General features: G+C 29.9%; 1 protein-coding gene across 1 annotated transcript; it reads left to right on the top strand.

Annotated features, from left to right (window-relative positions):
- Window positions 1–2,723: 2,723 nt before the first annotated feature.
- On the top strand, window positions 2,724–6,221 carry LOC120250596 (pentatricopeptide repeat-containing protein At2g20710, mitochondrial). The gene is made up of 2 exons (XM_039259419.1): window positions 2,724–3,100; window positions 4,353–6,221. Exons 1-2 carry the CDS (start codon window positions 2,852–2,854, stop codon window positions 5,589–5,591), a joined length of 1,488 nt encoding a protein of 495 aa, XP_039115353.1. The 5' UTR covers window positions 2,724–2,851; the 3' UTR covers window positions 5,592–6,221.
- Window positions 6,222–20,419: the final 14,198 nt, after the last annotated feature.

Genomic DNA, 20,419 nt, shown 5'->3' with positions numbered 1-20,419 from the left:
GATAAGTTTTTACTTGTACTTAAATGTAGTTGTATGCTTGTTAGTTTGAGTGATTATTTGCTTTATATGTACTATTACTCATATTAGTATGTAAATCTATGTTTGATCGTGTGAATTATATATATATATATATATAAATAATTGAGTTTATTGATTGAGTAATTTCTTTGTGCATCTATTTTATGAAAATATTGAGTATAATGTTGTTGTTCTTAGATTGATAGCATGCTAAAATTTGTGTTTGTCTTATGAATAGCATATAATACTTTGTTTGAGGTATGGATGTGTTTGCACCAAAAAAATTGGAAATATGTGGTAGAATATAATTGATTTGTCATTGAGAGATGTGTGATATGAAATAATTAGAAATGATAGATGATTAGTGCTTGCCTAGATTAGGTTTATTGTTTGGCCTAGAAATTAATGTTGTGATGTTGGGATGAGAGCAGCACCTATCTATATAGGCGATGATAGGGTGTCAATCTATAGTGTCCATATAGGTAACAATAGCAATACCTGGAAAGATTAAAATGCTTGTCCATATAGGCGACGATAGCACATGCCCCGGGAGAGATATGCCCACTAGACCGCTAAACATACTTAGCTAGGTCAAACATGGCCCTAATAAATAAATTGGAATAATATATGGCAGCAAATAATAGGGTAAATAATTTGAAAATTAAACTATCACGATGAACTGATTTATTGTATTTTTTTAGGTATAATACCCTAATTTGTCCCTCTACTTTTCTCTCTCTTCCCTTTTGGTCCTTATACTCAGAAATGCTCCCGACTAGTCCCTCTACTTTTGAAAATGTGCCCACTTAGTTAGAAATGCTCTCAACTAGTCCCTCTATCTTTAAAAAAAGTTGGGCCATTTTTAAAAATAGAAGGACTAGTTGAGAGAATTTCTAACTAAGTGAGCACATTTTCAAAAGTAAAGGGACTAGTCGGAGCATTTTTGAGTAGAGGGACCAAAAGGAAAGAGAGAGAACAGTACATGGATTATTTTGGTGATTATACATTTTTTTAATATGAGAATTGAATTGACATGTTTGATTTCAAGTTGTTGATTCACTGCTTATATTTTCTAATTATGAGAATTTAATTGACATGATTAATTGCATGTTATTAATTATATTTCATCACATGACTATCTACATGATGGTATAAGTATAATATTTACTGAGATGGTAGCTTACCCCTTACCACCCATTTTTTAGGAACAGATATAGATGATTGGGGTTTCTTTTGGCTAGCTAGAAAAGAAGGGGGTGTTACAAAAAAATTATGCAAACCCAAAATCTCAAAGAAGAAAGGAAGATATGAGAAAGATTTTATGGGGAAAGCTAAAAGAAGCTGAAATGGTGTTGTCATATTCTTACAAAGTGGAAAGGATTCAAGTCATGTTAAGGGGGAAAATTAGGAAGAAATGGGAGGATCCCATATATTTATATACCTTATAAGATTAATAATATTAATTTGTTATTTCATGTTAATATCTAATTTACACTCTTTTTTTAATTGGAGGGTCTCATAAGAGAGTCTGAGTAATTAACATCATAAGCTTACATCTAGTGAAAGTGATGAACCCAAAATTACTTAAAAATATAAATAACTAACAATTGATTTATAATTTATTATTTTTTACCAATCAACTCTCATGAGGCTTGGTTAAAATAAAAGACCACATAGTTTATCTCCTTCTTTATCAGTTCTATTTTTGAATTTTATATTCAAAATTAAATTTATTACTAAATATTCAGATGTTCAAGAGGAAGGTGAATTTTTGGCATGAAAATCTTTTTCAGTTTTTGAAATTCTTTAGACTTAATACTAAAAGTCCACTTTGGATTTCGCATGTAAGTTTCTAAGCTTATACAAATTATATAAATTATAAAATAAGATTAAAAAAACCTATATTAAATTTATTTCATTTGTTTGTATGAATATGCCTAAGATTATTAAAGATTAATGAAATTTAGGCCAAATTAGTAGTCAGAATGACACGGATGCCAAGTTGGCATCCATGTAAGCATCCACGTCACTCTCTTTTGTCTTTTTAAAAAATAACTTAATTTTTTTTTTCATCTAAACTTTAGTATAAATGGTAAACTGAAACCCCCTCCCTAAACCCTAAATTGTAAATCACAAACCCTCCTAGTATTTATAATTTAGGGTTTAGAGCTTAGGAATTATGGTTTAGCGTTAGAGATTTAATTAAGGTTTTGGGATTAGGATTTATGGTTTAAGGGTTTAGAATTTAGGTTTTTTGAATTTTGGGTAGAAGATTTTTATAATATCAATATAGATTTAAAATTATAATGTATTACAGTTTAGAGATAAATCCTTAGATTTTAAAATTTATAAAATATAGGTTTAGATAATAAAAATAAATTAAATAACTTGGATGTTGACAAAAATGCTAACTTGGCATCCACATCATTGGCCTTACCAATTCAACTTATTAATTTGGCATAAATAGCATTACACTATCACTCTTATGAAAATCATATTAAACAATTTCTAGTTAGTGCATTACGTGGCAGAAGCCCTGATTTATTAAAACATGCATACATCAGAGAAAATATATTATCCATAATTGAATTTTTGCATATACCCCAAAATATTATTAGTAATTACATACAGTTGCAAATAATTATGTTAAAATTTTCTCATATAGACCCAAAAGAGATTATGTTTCACTTGCAAGCCCCTTATATATAGGATAATTTTTTAGTACCAAACCAACTAAAAAAGAAATCAAGGAAAACCAAGGGATTGAAATGCTAAAAGCGCAACAGCAAAACCCTTTTCACAGCCACCGGAGAGAGAACCTTTCTCGTTTCCCATGAATCCCTTTCGTTCCAGCATACGCTCTCGCCTGTCGACGGCGACGGCTGCGGCGGCGGTGGAGAGCCGGCCGCCGGGATGGCCCGACTCGCTGTACACACGAGTGGTGCTGGTGTCTAACCCCAAGGTCTCGGTCGTTCCCGTCCTTGAGAAATGGATCAACGAGGGCAAGCAAGTCTCTAAGGCTGATCTCCAATGGATGGTGAAGCAGATGCGAAACTTTCGCCGCTACGCCCACGCCCTTCAGGTTCGCACTCTGACCTCTTTTCTCCCTGCATTTCAGTGAATTTTGATGCCTGATTTGGATTTAGAGTTGATGGAATTCATGCCCTCTTTGTTCAGAGTTCTTTGTTTATGCATTAATTTTCTTGATAAATATTAGCAGGCTTCACTTGGTCGTGCATGGTACGCACTGTGTTGCACTTGTTTCAGATTCTTGATTTTTCTCCTTCTTTTTTTTTTTTTTTACTTGGATTTAGATACTAATTATGTCGCCTGCTTCCAATATCCGTAAATTTGGTTTTTCATTGGTCATATGTGGTGTGATACTCCCAACTGCACTAAAGAGCACAAGTTTTGATTTTCATTTGTTCCAATTTTCTGTGGCTTATTGTGTGGGTTCTCATACTCAGTGATTCTCTTGACAAGCATTTCTATCTATAGTTTAGTAACTGTGTGCATGATCTGATACTTCTGATACTCTCATAATCAAAGGCATTTTCCATTTATTCCAATCAGTGGTTCAGTGTCTCTATGTGTAATCAGATACTTTGGATACATCCATAATCAGAAGTTATTAATTCATTTGTTTGTTCCAATCTGCAGTTCAGTGTGTGTGTGTTCAGATAGTCCTGATATTCTCAATAAGCATTCCAATCTGTAGCTTAGTGTGTGTGATCTGATCCTTTGATACCCCCATTATCAAAAGTTATTGTTTTCATTTATTCCATTATGTGGCAGTTCAGCGTGTGTGCGCGTTTGTGGTGTGTTTTCTGGTATTCTTCATAAGTATTGCAATCTGTAGTTTAGTGAGGTTCTGTGTGACCTGTCACATTGATACCCCCGTAATCAAAAGCTGCTATTTTAAATTTGTTCTAATATGCAGTTCTGTAGTTATGTGTGTCTGTGTGTGATGAGTGATACTCCCTATAAGTTTCTAATTATGATTTTCATTTATTCTAACTTCAAATCTGCAGTTCTATAAGTTTCTAGTTATGATTTTCATTTATTCTAATTTCAAATCTGTAGTTCAATGTGTGTGTGTGTCTTGATGGGTAACTCATATCTTGCTGGAATAATATTAATTTTTTTTTTGGAGGTTCTTGTATGTAGATTATCTATGCGTCTTTCCCAGTCATTGTTTGCTATTAACTTATGCAGTGTTTGTGCAAAGCATTCTGCATGTATAAGTTCTGTAACTTGGCCTTTTATGTTTCACATATCAATGCTCATTCTCCACTGCTTGAAAGAAAACACTAATCTGATCATTTCAAATGCAGATCTCCATGTGGATGAGTGACCGAAGATATTTCCCACTCACACCAGGTGATTATGCAGATCGACTTTATTTGATCAGTAAACTTCAGGGCTTAGAACATGCTGAGAACTATTTCAATAATATTTCCGTGCAAATGAAAGCCTATCAGACATACGGTACCCTTCTCAACTGCTATGCAGAAGAAAAAAATGTTGAGAAAGCTGAGGCTATCTTTCAGAAGATGAAGGAATTGAAAATACTCACATCTTTCTCCTTCAATGCAATGATGAAGCTCTATTCCAACACTAGTCGACTTGAAAAAGTAAAATCTATATTCAGAGAAATGCAAAAGAAGGGTATTCCTGCTGATTGTTTCACAAATAGCATTTTAATGGAGGCGTATGTCGCTGCTTCAGACACTGACGGCATCGACAAACTTTTGCAAAAGTTAAAGCATCCTAATGCTGCAAAGAGTTGGCATGTCTATGCAGTTGCAGCTAAAGGTTATGCAAAAGCTATGCTTGTTGATGAGGCTTTAAAAGCATTAAAGAAATCAGAAGAACTAGTCCCTCAGAAAAAGGGCAGGGTTGCGTATGGGTTTCTGCTAACAGTCTGTGCCGAAATGGGAAGTAAAGATGATCTCTACAAAGTATGGCATAAGTATAAATCATCTGAGAAGCAGTGTAACTCGATGTTCATGTGCATGATTAGTGCATTACTGAAGCTAGATGATATTGAGGGTGCTGAGACGATTTTGAAGGAATGGGAATCACAGACCTCTTTCTATGATTTTCGAGTGCCCAATCTGCTAATTGCAGCTTATTGCAAGAATGGTCTTTTAGGCAAGGCAGAATCTTTACTGAATGAGTCTCTGAAGACTGGAAGGACACCATTTGCGAATTCATGGGAGAGGTTAGCAAATGGGTGTTTCGAAGATGATCAGACCTCAAAGGCAGTGGAATTCATGAAGAAGGCTTTGGTGGCAGGACAACAACATGAATGGAAACCAAGTCCCGTAAACATTACTTCTAGTCTGGAGTACTTCAAGGATCAAAAGAATGTGGAAGGTGCAGAAGAGTTTGTAAAGTTAGTACGATTTTTGGCCCCTCTGACACGAGAAATTTACAACTGTTTACTAGAGGTTTACTTGGCAGCTGGGAAACCAGTCTTAGATGTACTCAAGCGGATGGAAGATGATGGTTTTAATGCAGATAAAGAAACACATGGAGTTCGCAGAAATGAAAATCTGCAAAAGTTATAATCTTGAAAGCTAAAATAGCACCTTGGCTCATCGTGATGGAATGAAATGGGTTGCTATATCTGAAGCATCTGATATTTAGTTTCTCACTTGATCTAACTTATCTCAACACTCCTTGCCGTTTTGTAAGCATCTCTGTCTCGGGCCTGTGAGAATATCAGCATCCAATGAAACAGTTTGAACAAATTGAGAAGATACTAAGCTACATGAACTATCTGAAGTTTTCAGATTGGAAGGTCTCTCAAAAGGTTTTGCAGAACAATCAGGGATCAAGCGTGCTGGTTTTTGCAGTAATGTATTTCTACATCAATCTTTAACAATATGCACGACTTAGCTGACCTTTTTAACAGGGCATTGTCATTTCGATTCTGTTAGTCACTGTTATTCATGCATCATCGAAGCAAATAAATGGCTATGCGGCTTTCATTCAATAGAATTCCTGCTTTATATTTTATATAAGTTGAACAAACAAGGTGGACAATCCTGCCAGATGATGAATGACTATGGTGGCTGTATTTGTGTCATGTTGTAGAACATGAATCCTGGATTGGTTCGAGGATGAGAATGGAAATGAAGGAAAAAAAAAGATAGGGATAGGAATAGGAATAGGAATAGGAATAGGAATAGGAATAGGAATGAATTATAATAGGAATGAAGAAATTTGGGATGATGGTTAAAGTAAGGAAAAAAAATATGGTGAAATTAATTTTATGTCCGTAATGCAAATAAATAGAATTTGAGTTATATTTGATCATAAATAATTTTTTTATTTACGAAATGTTTTGAATAATATTATTCACTAATTCATTATAATTGAATATTTAAATTAAATAATTAATATTACCGAATGTTATTTATTTAAAAGAGGGGAAATTGGATTTTTACGGGTAGAAGATGGCCATTCTTTGGCTGGGGGAATTATTTAAGAGTTCATAAATTAATTGATGACTCCAAATGAGTTATTGGTAAAACTTTCATGTGGACGTTATGTTTTTATTATGAGTATTCTTTGGTAGTTTACAGGAAAAAAAAATCTCTGTCGACATGTAAAGGATTACAATTGCATTTACTGTGGTTTTTTTTTTTAAAAAAAAAAAAAGAGTTTGAGCACGAAATACCGAAAACAGTATATTATGTTATAAATTGTAAATCTATAAATGTAAAAAAATTTGCGACATATAAATAAATAATAAAATAAATGAAAGTAAAATAAATACCCAAATTACCTATAGGAAATAAATAAGAAATAATATAATGAGAAGAGAATTATAATATTCAAGATAGTTGTATATTAAACACATATCGGAATCCCTATGTATAGTATAATGTAAATGTAACAAAAGTGATATTAATGTAGGAGAAACGCATCCACATTTATAATTCTCAACACATCGATTGGTAACACTCCCCCCTTGGATGCGTATAACTAAAGAATATGTCTCGTTAAAACCTTATCAGGAAAAACCCAATGGGATATAAACCTAGTGAAGGAAAAAGAGTACAAAATCTTTGGTATATGGAGTAATTGCTGTCTCATTAAAAACCTTGCTTCGGAAAAACCCTATGGGATAAAAACCGTGGCGAAGGAAAAAGAGTACAACCTCCCCCTCATAAAAGTAACTGTCAATTTGTTTCAGCTATGATGCTTTTGAGTCTTCTTATCCTGATTTTATGAACAAGATTCTGATGAATACATTTTGGTAGTGATTTTGTGAATAAATTAGCTTGATTCTCATTAGATTGAATATTTTGGACTTCTATAACACCTTCTTTCTGAAGATCATGGGTGTAGAAAAATTTTGGTTATATCTGCTTTGTTCTATCTCCTTTAATGTAGCCTCCTTGTAGCTTAGAAATACAAGCACTGTTGTCTTCATAAATTATTGTGGCATTTGTTGTAATTGATGGCAACTTGTATGATGACTGTATATGTTCAAACATAGAATGCAACCATTGGCATTCCCGACTAGCTTCATGAAGAGCTAGGATATCAGCATTATTTGATGAAGCAACTGTAAGAGTTTGTTTTGTAGAACGCCATAAAATAAATGTACTAATATAAGAGAATATATATCCAGTTTGAGATCATCCCTTATGAGGATGAGATAAAAATTCGGCATCTGCAAATCCTATGAGATTAGATGAAGACTCTTAGGGATAAAACAAACCCATATCTGTAGTTCCTTGTAAATAACATAGCATATCCTTAACTCCTTTTCAATGTCTTTGTGTCAGTATAGAATTATATCTTGCCAGGAGATTTATTGCAAAAGCTATATCTAATATGGTATTATTTGCAAGATACATTAATGCACCTATTGCACTTACATACGGAGTTTCTAGGCCAAGAATTTCCTTTTCTTCACTAAGTTGACGAAATGGATCTCTCTGAATATCAAGTGTCTGGACAACCATTGGGGTACTTAATGGATAGGCCTTATCCATATTAAATCTTTTCAGCACCTTTTCTATGTAAGCTGACTGGTGAATAAATATTCGAGTAGATAAATGCTCAATATGTATACTAAGACAAAATCTTGTCTTTCTCATATCCTTCATTTCAAACTCCTTGCTTAGATATGATGCTGCAATTGCAATTTAATGAGGAGTACCTACAATAAATCATCCACAAATACTGCTATCATAACAAATTTGTTAATAGAACTTTTAATAAATAAACAAGGACATATATTATCATTTCGGTACCCTTCTTTTATCAAATAGTCATTGAGACGGTTATACTATATCCGTCCAAATTGTTTTAACCCGTAAAGAGATCTCTATAATTTAATAGAGTGCAAATGCCGATACTTTGGAACATCTGCCATTTTGTATCCCTCAGGGACTTTCATATATATGCCTTTTTCAAGTAATCCGTATAAATATGCTGTGACAACATTCATCAACTACATATCTAATTTATTACTTGCTGTCATGGTCCCATCCATTACAAGAGAATATGTCTCCTCATAGTCGGCACCAGGCATTTGGGAAAAACCTTGAGCAACTAGTCTAGCTTTATATCTTATAGTTTTATTGCTTTCATTTCATTTTCTCACAAATACCCATTTGTAACCAACTGGTTTTATCCCTTCAAGTGATGGCACTGTCGCCCCAAACACTTCACGTTTTGAAAGGGAATTTAGCTCAGCCTCGATAGCTTGTTTCCATTTTGGTCAATCCTTTCTTTGTTGATATTCCTCAACAGATCGTGGTCGTAGATCATTATCTGTATTTATTTCTATGTATGTAGCCAAATTATAGAGAAATATAACATTTATATCGGCATCATACCGATTTATTATTTTACCATCATCTATATAACAAATTGAGTTTTCAGCTTTTTCAGAGATATCATTCCCCATTAATTTTTTTCATTGGCATGCTCTGAGGGTTTTATATTTTCATCTCCCTTTTCACAAGGGAGATCCTCCTCTTCAAGAGTTTTATTTTTCTAGTTCTTTTTTCTAGAAGCTGAATCTTTGACACCTATTGGCCTTCCACGTTTTTGGTGTGGTTTGTTTTCTATTTCTTTTGGGAAAAATAAAAAAAAAAAAAAACCCTTATGGTTTCCGAGATTTGCAAAATAAGGAATGTGATTTTTTTTTTTTATTATTCTATGATGTGTGATTTTTCAAATTTGCAAAAAAAGAAAAAACCGTTAATGGTGTTAACTTTGTCATTTTTTGATAGGGGCAAAATCGTTCATTCATGTAAAAAAAACAGCCACGTGGCATACAAAAAATGATTTTTCAACATGATTTTGTTTGATTTTTGGAATTTAAGTTTTTTTTATTTAATAGAATCTTGGAAGAAATTAATAAACTTAATATATATATATATATATCATATAAGTTAGTTTTTAAATGAAATGATGATTTTGCCCCCTTTGAGTTAACACCGTTAATGATTTGCTAACCGTTTTCCCCCTTTTTGTAAATCTGGGAAACCACACATCATAGAATCAAAAAAAAAAAAAATCGCATTCCTTATTTTGCAAATCTCGGAAACCACAAGGGTTTTACTTTTCCCATTTCTTTTTCTTTTAATGGGGTAATAAGAAACTCAATTCATGAAGGAGCTTTGATAGCTGGTATATATTACTTGGTTATCTTTTTTTCATCTGTAAATGCATCATATATTTCATTTGCAATATTCTGCAATTTAATGATCCTTTGAACTTCAAGATCACATTCTTTTGTACGAGGATCATATATATATAATTGGAATGTGTTCCAATCAATTTCTTTCCGCTAATTTTGAATAACCATGTCTCCTCCTAATGAAGGAAAGGTAGATTCATCAAAATGACAATCTGCAAATCTTGCAGTAAATACATCTCCCATTAATGGCTCTAAATATTGTATAATTGAGGGAGAGTCATAACTAACATATATACCAAGTTTGCGTTGTGGACCCATTTTGGTATGATTTGGTGGTGCTATTGGCACATAGTACAACCAATATTCTTATATGCGAAATATCAGGCTCTTTACCAACAACAAGTTATTGTGGTGAATATGAATTACGTGCAGTGGGTCAAATCCGTATTAAAGCCACAACATGCAAAATAGCATGACCCAATGCATTTATAGCCAATTTTGTTCTTAATAATATTGGGCGAGCAATTATTTGGAGTATTTTAATTAATGAATCGATTAACCCATTTTGGATATGTACATGAGCTACTAGATGCTCAACTTGTATTCCAACTGCCATATAATAATCATAAAATGATTTTGATGTAAATTCACCAGTATTATCAAGACGAATTGTCTTTATAGTATAATCTGAAAATTATGCTTTAAGCATGATAATTTGTGCCAATAATCTTGCAAAAGCTACATTTTTTTATAGATAGAAGTGAAACATGGGACCATCTAGTCGATGCATCGATTAAAACCATAAAATACCTAAATGGTTTACATGATGAATGGATTGGATCACATATATCTCCTTGTATTTTTTCTAAAAATTTAGGAGCTTAACCAACCACCTTACTTTTAGAAGACCTGGTTATTAGTTTTCCCATTGAATATGCTAAACGTGTATATTCATAAGTTGTTAGGATTTTATAATCCTTCAATGGGTGTTTATGGGCACTAGTAATAATCCGACACATCATAATAGCACCATGATGGCCAAGTCTTTCATGCCATAGTTTAAATATTTATAGATCATTAACCTTCTTGGTTAAGACCATATGTGATTCCATCACTTTAATACGTGTTCAATATAATCCTGAAGATATATATAAGGAAAGCTTTCAAGTACACGTTTTTTGGCATGAAACATCTTGAGTAATATAAAGATATTCTTTTTCCTCTTTATCAACTGTCACTAAATGATATCCATTGAGACGTATATCTTTAAAACTTAAAAGGTTTCTTCCAGATTTTGGAGAATATAGAGCCTTTTTAATTTGCATAGGTGTCCCATTTGGCAACACCAGTACTGCTGCTCTACCAAAATCTTCAATCAGGTTTGATGACCTAGCTATTGTGGCTATAAAAGCCCTTTTCAGTGATAAGGATGTAAAATATATTTGTTTTTACAATACAATGTGCGTAGTTCCACAGTCAACAATGCATTCATCATCACCCATATTTTATCTAAATCATAACAAAGGAACATAACTTTAATGAAAAGTATAACATATTGAATAAAAATAAAAACATACTACAAATATTATAAATCTAATATATTAGAAAATCCGACACATCTAAGTGTGTATTCTGAATTATATCATCAACAAAGTTAGTTTCTGTGGAGCTGTCTGCAAAATTTGTCCCAATGCCTTTACCCTTTTTCTTTAAGTGAATCTTGTTAAAGTTGGACAAAATGCTTGGGGTTCTACAAATTTTAGACCAATGACCCTCTAGTCCACAACGGTGACATGCATCATTTTTCTTGTCTAATCCATCATTGTGGTTTTGTTGTTTTTGATGATGCGCATTTATTTTACCATCATGTGGTCCGAAATAATTTTAGTCCCCAACACGACCATGTCTGCCATGATCACCACGATAACCTCTTCCACCTCGGTTCTTATAACCATCATTACGACGACGCCATTTTCTTTACCCATAATTGGTTTCAAGCAGTGGCGTTGATCCGAATGGTTGGTTTGATGATTTAGCATCAATAATTCATTATTTTGCTCTGCCACAAGGAGACAAGAAATCTATTCAGAGAATTTAGTAAAAAAATTTTCTCTGTATTGTTGTTGTAATATAACATCTTAAGCAAAAATTGTTGTGAATGTTTTTCAAGCATCATATTTTCTGTCACCGTTTCTCCAAGAGGCGTAACACCGAAACTATGTTAAATAGCTTAGAATTATATTCGTGCACGCTTTTAAAATCTTGAAACCTGATATTTGCCCAATCATTACATGCTTTTGGCAAATAAACCATTTTTAGATGTTTAAATCTCTTTTTTAGGGAAAACCGCAATTCCTATGGATCCTCAATAGTCAAGTATTTATTTTTCAGGCTATCATCAAGATGATGCCGTATGAATATCAATACTTTTGATTTATTATCAATTGGCTCATTGTTAGCAGCCTTAATTATTTTTTCCAGGTTTTTGGTATTTAGTTGGAGCTTAATATCAAGGTTCCATGATATATAATTGCTCCTAGAGATATTAAGAACCTTGAAATCTCTTCTTGCGTTATTCGCCATGATATCAATTTTTTTTGAAAAAATAAATAATATAACAATAATTCAATAAACAATTAAAATAAAATATTGAAATAATGGAAACGACAAATAATAAATTTAATATTAGTCAATATAAAGATAAAGCATGTATGAAGTGAATCAAAATTATATATATGTATATATATATATATATATATCAAAAGAAAATTCGTGCTGTAACATGTTAAAAAGTAAAGAAATTTGTGGCTTATAAATAAGCAATAAAATAAATAAATGAAAGTAAAATAAATACCCAAATTACCTATAGAAAATAAATAAGAAATAATATAGTGAAAAGAAGAGTTATAATATTCAAGATAGTTATAAATCAAACACATATCGGAACTCCTATCTATAGTACAATGTAAATGTAATGAAAGGGATATTAATGGAGAAGAAACGCATCCACATTTATAATTCTCAACGCATCGATTCATAACACAAATCATGTTTCTTTTCTGTATTTATTTTGTGGTTTTTATATATATGCCACACATGGAACATGAATGAAAATGAAAAGATTGCTAGAGGTGTAAAATGGGCCGATCTGACCCGACATGGCATTGGCCCAAACAACCCATTTTAATCATCCCGCTCCGGCATGGCCCACATGTCGGACCAGGTCAGGGTAGGGCCTAAATGAGTCGAGCTAGTTGTGACGGGCTAGCTGCTCAGATTTTTTTTTTTTTAATATACATGGAAAAATCCAAAAAGTAAAAAAAAGTAATAATAAATAAATAAAATCTAAAATATTAAATAAGTAGATATAAAATAATTTAAATGAAAAGGATAAATATTCTATTAAGATATATATATATATATATATATATTGAGAGTGAGAGAGAGAGAAATTTATATGAATAACTTTTACATATAAGTTAAGTCTTATAGAGAAAAAAAATTTAAACAAAATATTTCTTTAATTTTTATTAAGAAACTCCAAAAAAAAACTTAATAGAGCCAATTTAGAAAAAGAATATGGAAAATTATTTAAAAAGAATTACATATAAAATTACACCATACATGAGTAAAAAAACCTGAAATTTTTATTAGAATTTAATATAAAATATTTCATGAATTAATGGCTAAAAAATTGGAAAAAAATAATAATTGTATGACAAATTGATGTAAGGTAAAAAGCTAGAAAAAAAAATATTCATATCAAATTAATTTGGTTATAGTCTTATAGATTCACATTTTGATTGTAGTAATTTGATCGAAAAAACTATTTTTTTATCTCATTAATATTTCTTTTACATTATTACTTTTAAAGTTTTCTATTTACATATATATTTATTTTCTGTGTTTATTGTTATTTCTAATTTTATGAACTTAATAGACAAAAATAATAAGCACACTCAATCCAAATAAGCTTGATATGAAACATAGCAAGATGGAAGCCTTTCTTTTGATTAAATTGGAAAGCACAAAGTGGGCGTTCACATGCTAAATTTTTTAAGCACGTCTTGCATTATAAGTTGAGCAATTGCCTTCTTTGACTTTGACTTTGACTTTAACTTTAATTGGTGTTCAGTGAGTTGCTTCACACAGTTGACTTCAATCCTTATCTATTGCCTTCTTTCTCATTGGCTAATTATTTACTTTAGATAATGTTCGCTTATTCTTGTTTTATGTGTACACACACACACTGACACACATATATATATATATATATATAAGAAAAACAGTTTATAAAGGTTTTTATCATATTAAACAAACATATTTATCCTAGTCACTTCGTTAATCAAATTTGTTTGTTTTATCTTTTTTCTTTTATTAATTAAAAGTATTTATTATTTAAATATTTAACAAGCTTTGTATTTGATGATGAAGATAACTCCATTCTCTTAAATTAAAACTTCTAGTCAATAATGTGAAGGTCTTAAAAAAAAAAAAACAAAACAAAACAAAAGTGCAATAAGACATACTACAGATATGCGTATAGGGACAAACATAATTTACTTGTGCCCCTTTACCCGGCCAACATATGACTTGGATTGTGCATCTGCACTTATACTCTGGGATCTTGATTTCATACCATAGTGTTGAGTACAATTCAAATTTGAAAAATAAAAATTTCATAAATCAAACTTTACACAAGGAAACGAATATCACTGGATCATAACCTTCGGTCATGTAAACAATATTCTAAAATATTTCAAATTCATTAATGTATAAATCCCGTAAGAAGAATATTCATTATAAGCCAAATCATGTGTGATATTCTTTACTAAACATATATAGATATGAACACAACAGCAAGATATTCTTCACAAATTTTTTAAATGAAGAGTGTCTCACTAAAACTCTTCTTCTTTTATGAACGCATGACAAATATTCATAGTTTTTAATTAAATTAATTTGTGCAGTAATTTGTGTGTCACGTCTTGATGGCAATCTCAATGTGAACAAATACTCCCACGTAATATTTTAAAGATTTTTAAAAATGATAAAACATCAAATATTATTATTTTTTATATGTAATATATTTCTACCGTTTCAATCAATTATACTCAACTACACATTTTTTTTTAACATATTTTAAATAAATATAAATTTGGAAACTTAATACAGTTTTTATAAAATTTAGTTTGCTAACTAACTTCAATGGATTTTTTTAATTCATGTGAATTAGTAAAATGGGCAAGTAAAAAAAAGATGGAATATATTACAACAATAATTATTATATTTTATTTATTTAAATAATTATATTAAATATTGTTTTTGGTCAAATGCGGTGGAGAAACCATGCTCACAGACGTGAAGCCTGCGTGCAAACTCACTAATATTGATGCCCTCATCTTGTGTGAACTAAACTTTGAACTCACATTTTCAGCAAATGCAAATACACTCAAACACTTTAAGGGTGTGTTTGATTGGCAATATGGAAAATGGTTGAAAATAGTCATTTGACTGGCATTATTTTCAAGCTAGAAAATCAAAAATTTTCAATGGAAAATTTAGATTTTGTTGTTTGATTGCTCTTATTTTCTACGGAAATGAAACATTTTCCATGTAAAAAACCTCATTTGTTGTTTGATTGCATCAATTTTTCTTGGAAAAAGTCACATTTTCCATGAAATTTTTTTTAAAATTATTAAAATTATAAACAGCGCTACGTGGAATTGAATTTTACTATCAAAATGCCTCGGGATCTGTTCACTGATTTAGATAAATTTATTTAAAATATTATCAAGTTATATAATTTGTCTTTTTTTAAAAAAAATTAAAAGGAAAGGAAAAACTTTTCTTTTAGAGTTTTAAAAGAAAAGTTATTTTAAAATTATAAACCGCGGTGGAATTTAATCTTACCATCAAAACACCACGGATCAGGATAAATTTATTTAAAATATTATCAATTTATATAATCTATCTTTTTTTAAATTTGAAAGAAAAGAAAAACTTTTCTTTTAAAATTTTAAAAGAGAAGTTATTTAAATATTTCAAATATTTCAATCGCACTTTATTTTTTCACATAGCCTCTTATGTTTTCCCTGGAAAACTTTTTTGAGGGTAGAGGTAGGAAAAAAATTTCACTGATTTGAGGAAAAATAGGGTCACGTGATAGAGTTTGTGGAAAAATTTATCATGGAAAATTTTGGCAAACAAACAGTCTATTTAGCTGGAAAATGACCCGTAAAAAAAATTTTCTAGGGAAAAAAGGGCAATCAAACACATCCTAAGTAAAAAACCAATGCCAATACATCAAGAAGTAGTTAACAAATAATTAATTTTAAAATCTATTAAGTTAATAAATAATTATTACTATTTAGAAAATCAAATTTTAATTTTAGTTAAATTTTAGTGGCTAAAATAAAAATTTTCCTTTTCAACCCAATATTTGAAAAAGAAAATTCTATAAACTCCACTCTCCACTCTCAACCAAACTTCTAATTTAAATAATAAAAAATCATCCACTCGAAAAATAAATTAAACAAAGAATAACTTTTACGAATAAATAAAACAATTACATAAAAAATACCAATATCTAAAAATTTTAGCAATATATATGTCTATAACTTAAATACATGTACTTTATTAATATAAAGATTTAAATTACATAAAAAATACTTAATTGGATAGAAATAAATAAATAAATAAATAAATATGCCTTCTTTTATTTTTAAAAATTTTGATAATAAATAATCCATGACCAACTTCATGTTTATATATTTATTTCTATAAAATCATAATTCAATAAAAATCCTTTTTCCAAACAAAATATCTTGTTAATTACTTTTCAAACATGGGATTTCCTATATAATACTTTTCCATCTTTTTTTTAAAAAAAAAATTGCACTTGGATTAAAAAAATATTTTATATTAATAAATATTAATTAACAGATGCAATTTTCAATAATATAACGAAATAGACTCCACAGGAATAAACCCAAACAGTTGGCTTTCATTGTCACACTAACTAAGAAAGTAATGGGAATAAATTAATAAGTCTGTCAATTTTGTCCGCAGTCAAAGGTCCAAAATGAAAAGAAAAAAAAACCCTGTGTTTCTTTCTTTCTTTCTTTTTATTTATTTTTCATTTTTCATACTCTGTTGTTCCTTGGTTGTTTCCAGCTGTCTAGGCACACATTTTTAGACATCTATTTTATTTATATTTATAAGAATAAATATCTTCGTATAATTTTATTTAGAAATAAATATTTTTAAAAATATTTCTATATTAATTGAATTATTTTTTGTCCATTGTCTCTTGAGAGGTGTTTTGGCCACATGAGAATGGTTGCCACTTTTTAATGTGTTTGATTAGACATTTTCTCTCACAGAGGATAAGTATTTCCATCATTATTATTTCTCATTGTATTATTATTTATTGTTATCATTATATATATATATATATATATAATTTAATGTATTTTTACACCGAAAACAAAAATATTATTTTTATATTTATAATATTTTAATACTTTGTATATCAAATAAATACATATTGATTTTTTAATCATCTTCCCATTGATTATTTTTTATTATTTAAATTTCATTACAATGTTTTTATGATAAAATACCAAACAATTCCTAAAAGCGTATGTTGAACATTGTGCTTCTTCATAGCTTGCCAATCAAACAACATAGTCTTTATATTCTCTTTTTTCTATCATATATTATTGTTTGATCTTATGTAATCGTTTTTTATTTTAAATAAAAATTTATAGTTTATCTTTTAAAAAAATAGACATAAAAAAAAAGTTATACCCAAATTATTCAACTAATAAAAATATATGTTTATATTTTAAAGGAATATCATTATTTTCATTTTTTGAAGTCAATTTCACGGAGTATAAGGGTTTTTTGAATGATAAATTAGGAATTAAAATATAAAAGTAATTAGTGTTAGTTTTACTAATAGTTTTTATTAATTTATTAATTAATTTCTAAGAATCGCTTGATCCATTTTTTTTTATAATAAAAAAATTTATGTCATATATACCATTCGTAAACATGTGAAGATTATATATATATATATATATAATATATCATGAGTCATTAACTGATATTTCTAGAACATCCGTATGAGTTAAAAAAAAATATAAAAGAGAAAGATATTGAATGTTGATTCAACAGCTCTCACAAACATTTGCGGATTTTGAATTTATAAATACTAGAAAATCGTGTGCTCATATATATATATATATATATATATAATATTATAATTAAATAAATAAAAGTTATTCCTAATTAATTATCAAACTATAATCTTCTTGATAAGATTCTCTATAGTGAGAAAAGAACACTCATCAAAGTCATCCAAATGACTTTGCTAATAAAAGGCTTGTGGCTTTTTATGGCTTTTCTTAAGGGTTAGCTCATCATCATGATGACATGATTCTTGCATTCCCAACCTTCATGCAAAGAGAACCTTCGGATATTAAAAATTTATATATATATATATATATAAACTTTTCAAATAGCCACTTACAAAAGTGCGTAATTGAAAAGATTATTATATTATTGAAGCATGCGTATCTAATATTTAGCTGAATTATAATATGAGAAAAATTAATTATATGCCCTGTAAAAAAATGATAATGACTGTAATACCCTTGAAAATATCTTGTACACCACCCCCAAACATTTCTATTTGCTTGTCAATTTTTATGGTCAATAATTAATTCTAAAATTATATAAAAATTATATACTATTAAAAAAAGGCTCTATTATATTTTTATTCTAATTATATTGACTTTCTAACTTATCTATTTATTTTTTAATCTTTATTTTTAAGATATGAGTAATTTTGTACTTTTAATTAATTAATTTTTTTAAAAAAAATTGAACTCATGGATGTTTTATTCACTTTGCAGGGGTATATATGTTAAAACACATGTAATAAATTTATTGAATAAAGAAGAAGACAACTTATAACTGCATGAGAATGACGTCCAATGGAATCTCACAGAATCTCTGGAACTTCATAAAGTGTGATTCATTGTAATCCCATTTGCACCGAATCACGAGGTATTAATGGACGGTCGAGATTCAAACATCTCGTTTCAATAAATTGACTCACGTGTAGGTCTGGAATCTGGATTCATGCTCAAATTCCGTCCAGTTTCATGTGAAACGCACGCTGCGTTATAAATGACTTGGGAACCGTGAAATTTGTGAAACGGAATTCTTTGGCGGAATCGGATCCCATCTTTTAGTATCCAAATTACTTGTGTATTCAGGCTTTTTTACATGACAGCCCTTTAAAAATAGGCAAATTACTTTTCATCTCTTATTTTTCAAAGATATCTCTAAGTCAGTAAGACTCCTTACGTAGTCGCTTTCTCAATATAATTCCATGCTTGAAAGTTAGAGCAATGTTTCCTGGGTTTTATATGTGCATTATAAATATATGATATTTAATATATATATATATATATATATTAAATGAAAGCTATAAGCACTATATATATTTGGGGCATGTCACGGTTTAGAAATTAATTATCTGATCGCTTCGCCATCAACCAGAGATGAAAAGATTTGGGCTATGCATTTGAACCCATAACCAGAGGTCGTTACCATCATTGTTTTTTCAATAATTCTTAAACTCGAAGTTTTTGAAATGTCTCATCTTTCTTTTTTATATGGGTCAAAGTATGGTTGGATTATAAATCCTTTAGTTAATATATAAATTTTAGATCATATATTTTTTTACATTTAATTCATAACTTTAAATAAAAAATAATATATTAAGTCTTAAAATTGGGATTCAAAAAGTCGATTTTTTTCAAAAAGTATTAACCAAACTAGTGGATGTAAACAAAATGACCAAAAAAAATATTCGAAATTTAATCTCTTCAGTTTTATTTGAATATTTTGTTGGTATTACTTACATTCTAAACTAAGTTTTTTTTACTACACCAACGACCAAATAGTTTATTGGTAACTGGGTCCCTAATAAAACCCTTCACAAATGACAAGAATTTGAATTTTAGATGAAGACACATTTTCTGAGAGTGTGAATAATGATTGTGTGCGGATGGTCCCAGTGCACATATGTGCACGGACACTTGCTCCACCGAAGCTTGTGCACGCCCCTATCATTCTTAGCGGCTAAGCCACTTATATTGGAAAAAAAAAAAACTTTTACAACAACACCTCATTATATACAATATCATTTTTGTCTTTTTTATTTTTTGCTTTATTTTGATTTCCAACGACGAAACATAACATAATCTAATATTTTTTTTTATAGTATGGACATTGACAACTGAGCTGTTGCTGTGGTGCCACAATCTTATAATTCACAGTCAAGAACCCAAAAAATTTCCCATTCATATATTCTTTTTGAATTTCTCCATATAATTTTTTTTGAATGTCTCCATATAATTTTTTTTTTCCTTCTAATAAAATTTTTAAGTAAGAAACAATGAATCCGAGATTCCAAAATCACTACATTGTGAAGGGGAAACGGGACGGGAAACGGTAACGGAAACTCAAAACAGAAGTATCCCGCTTTCATCGCCACCGATTCTTAATTTTTTCAAAAATAATTATCAAAATTCCCATATTTATATATATATATATATATATATCTCTTTGAAATTCCAAATAAACCCTTTCAATCCAACGGTTCTCATATACCTTAGCACGAATCTCGAGGCAACTTCTCCCCTATATATA

Source organism: Dioscorea cayenensis, chromosome 19, assembly GCF_009730915.1.
Source record: "Dioscorea cayenensis subsp. rotundata cultivar TDr96_F1 chromosome 19, TDr96_F1_v2_PseudoChromosome.rev07_lg8_w22 25.fasta, whole genome shotgun sequence".
In the NCBI taxonomy this organism is placed as follows: domain Eukaryota; kingdom Viridiplantae; phylum Streptophyta; class Magnoliopsida; order Dioscoreales; family Dioscoreaceae; genus Dioscorea; species Dioscorea cayenensis.
Note: the sequence above shows the minus strand (reverse complement) of the source record. Positions and strands in the feature narration are given on the sequence as shown.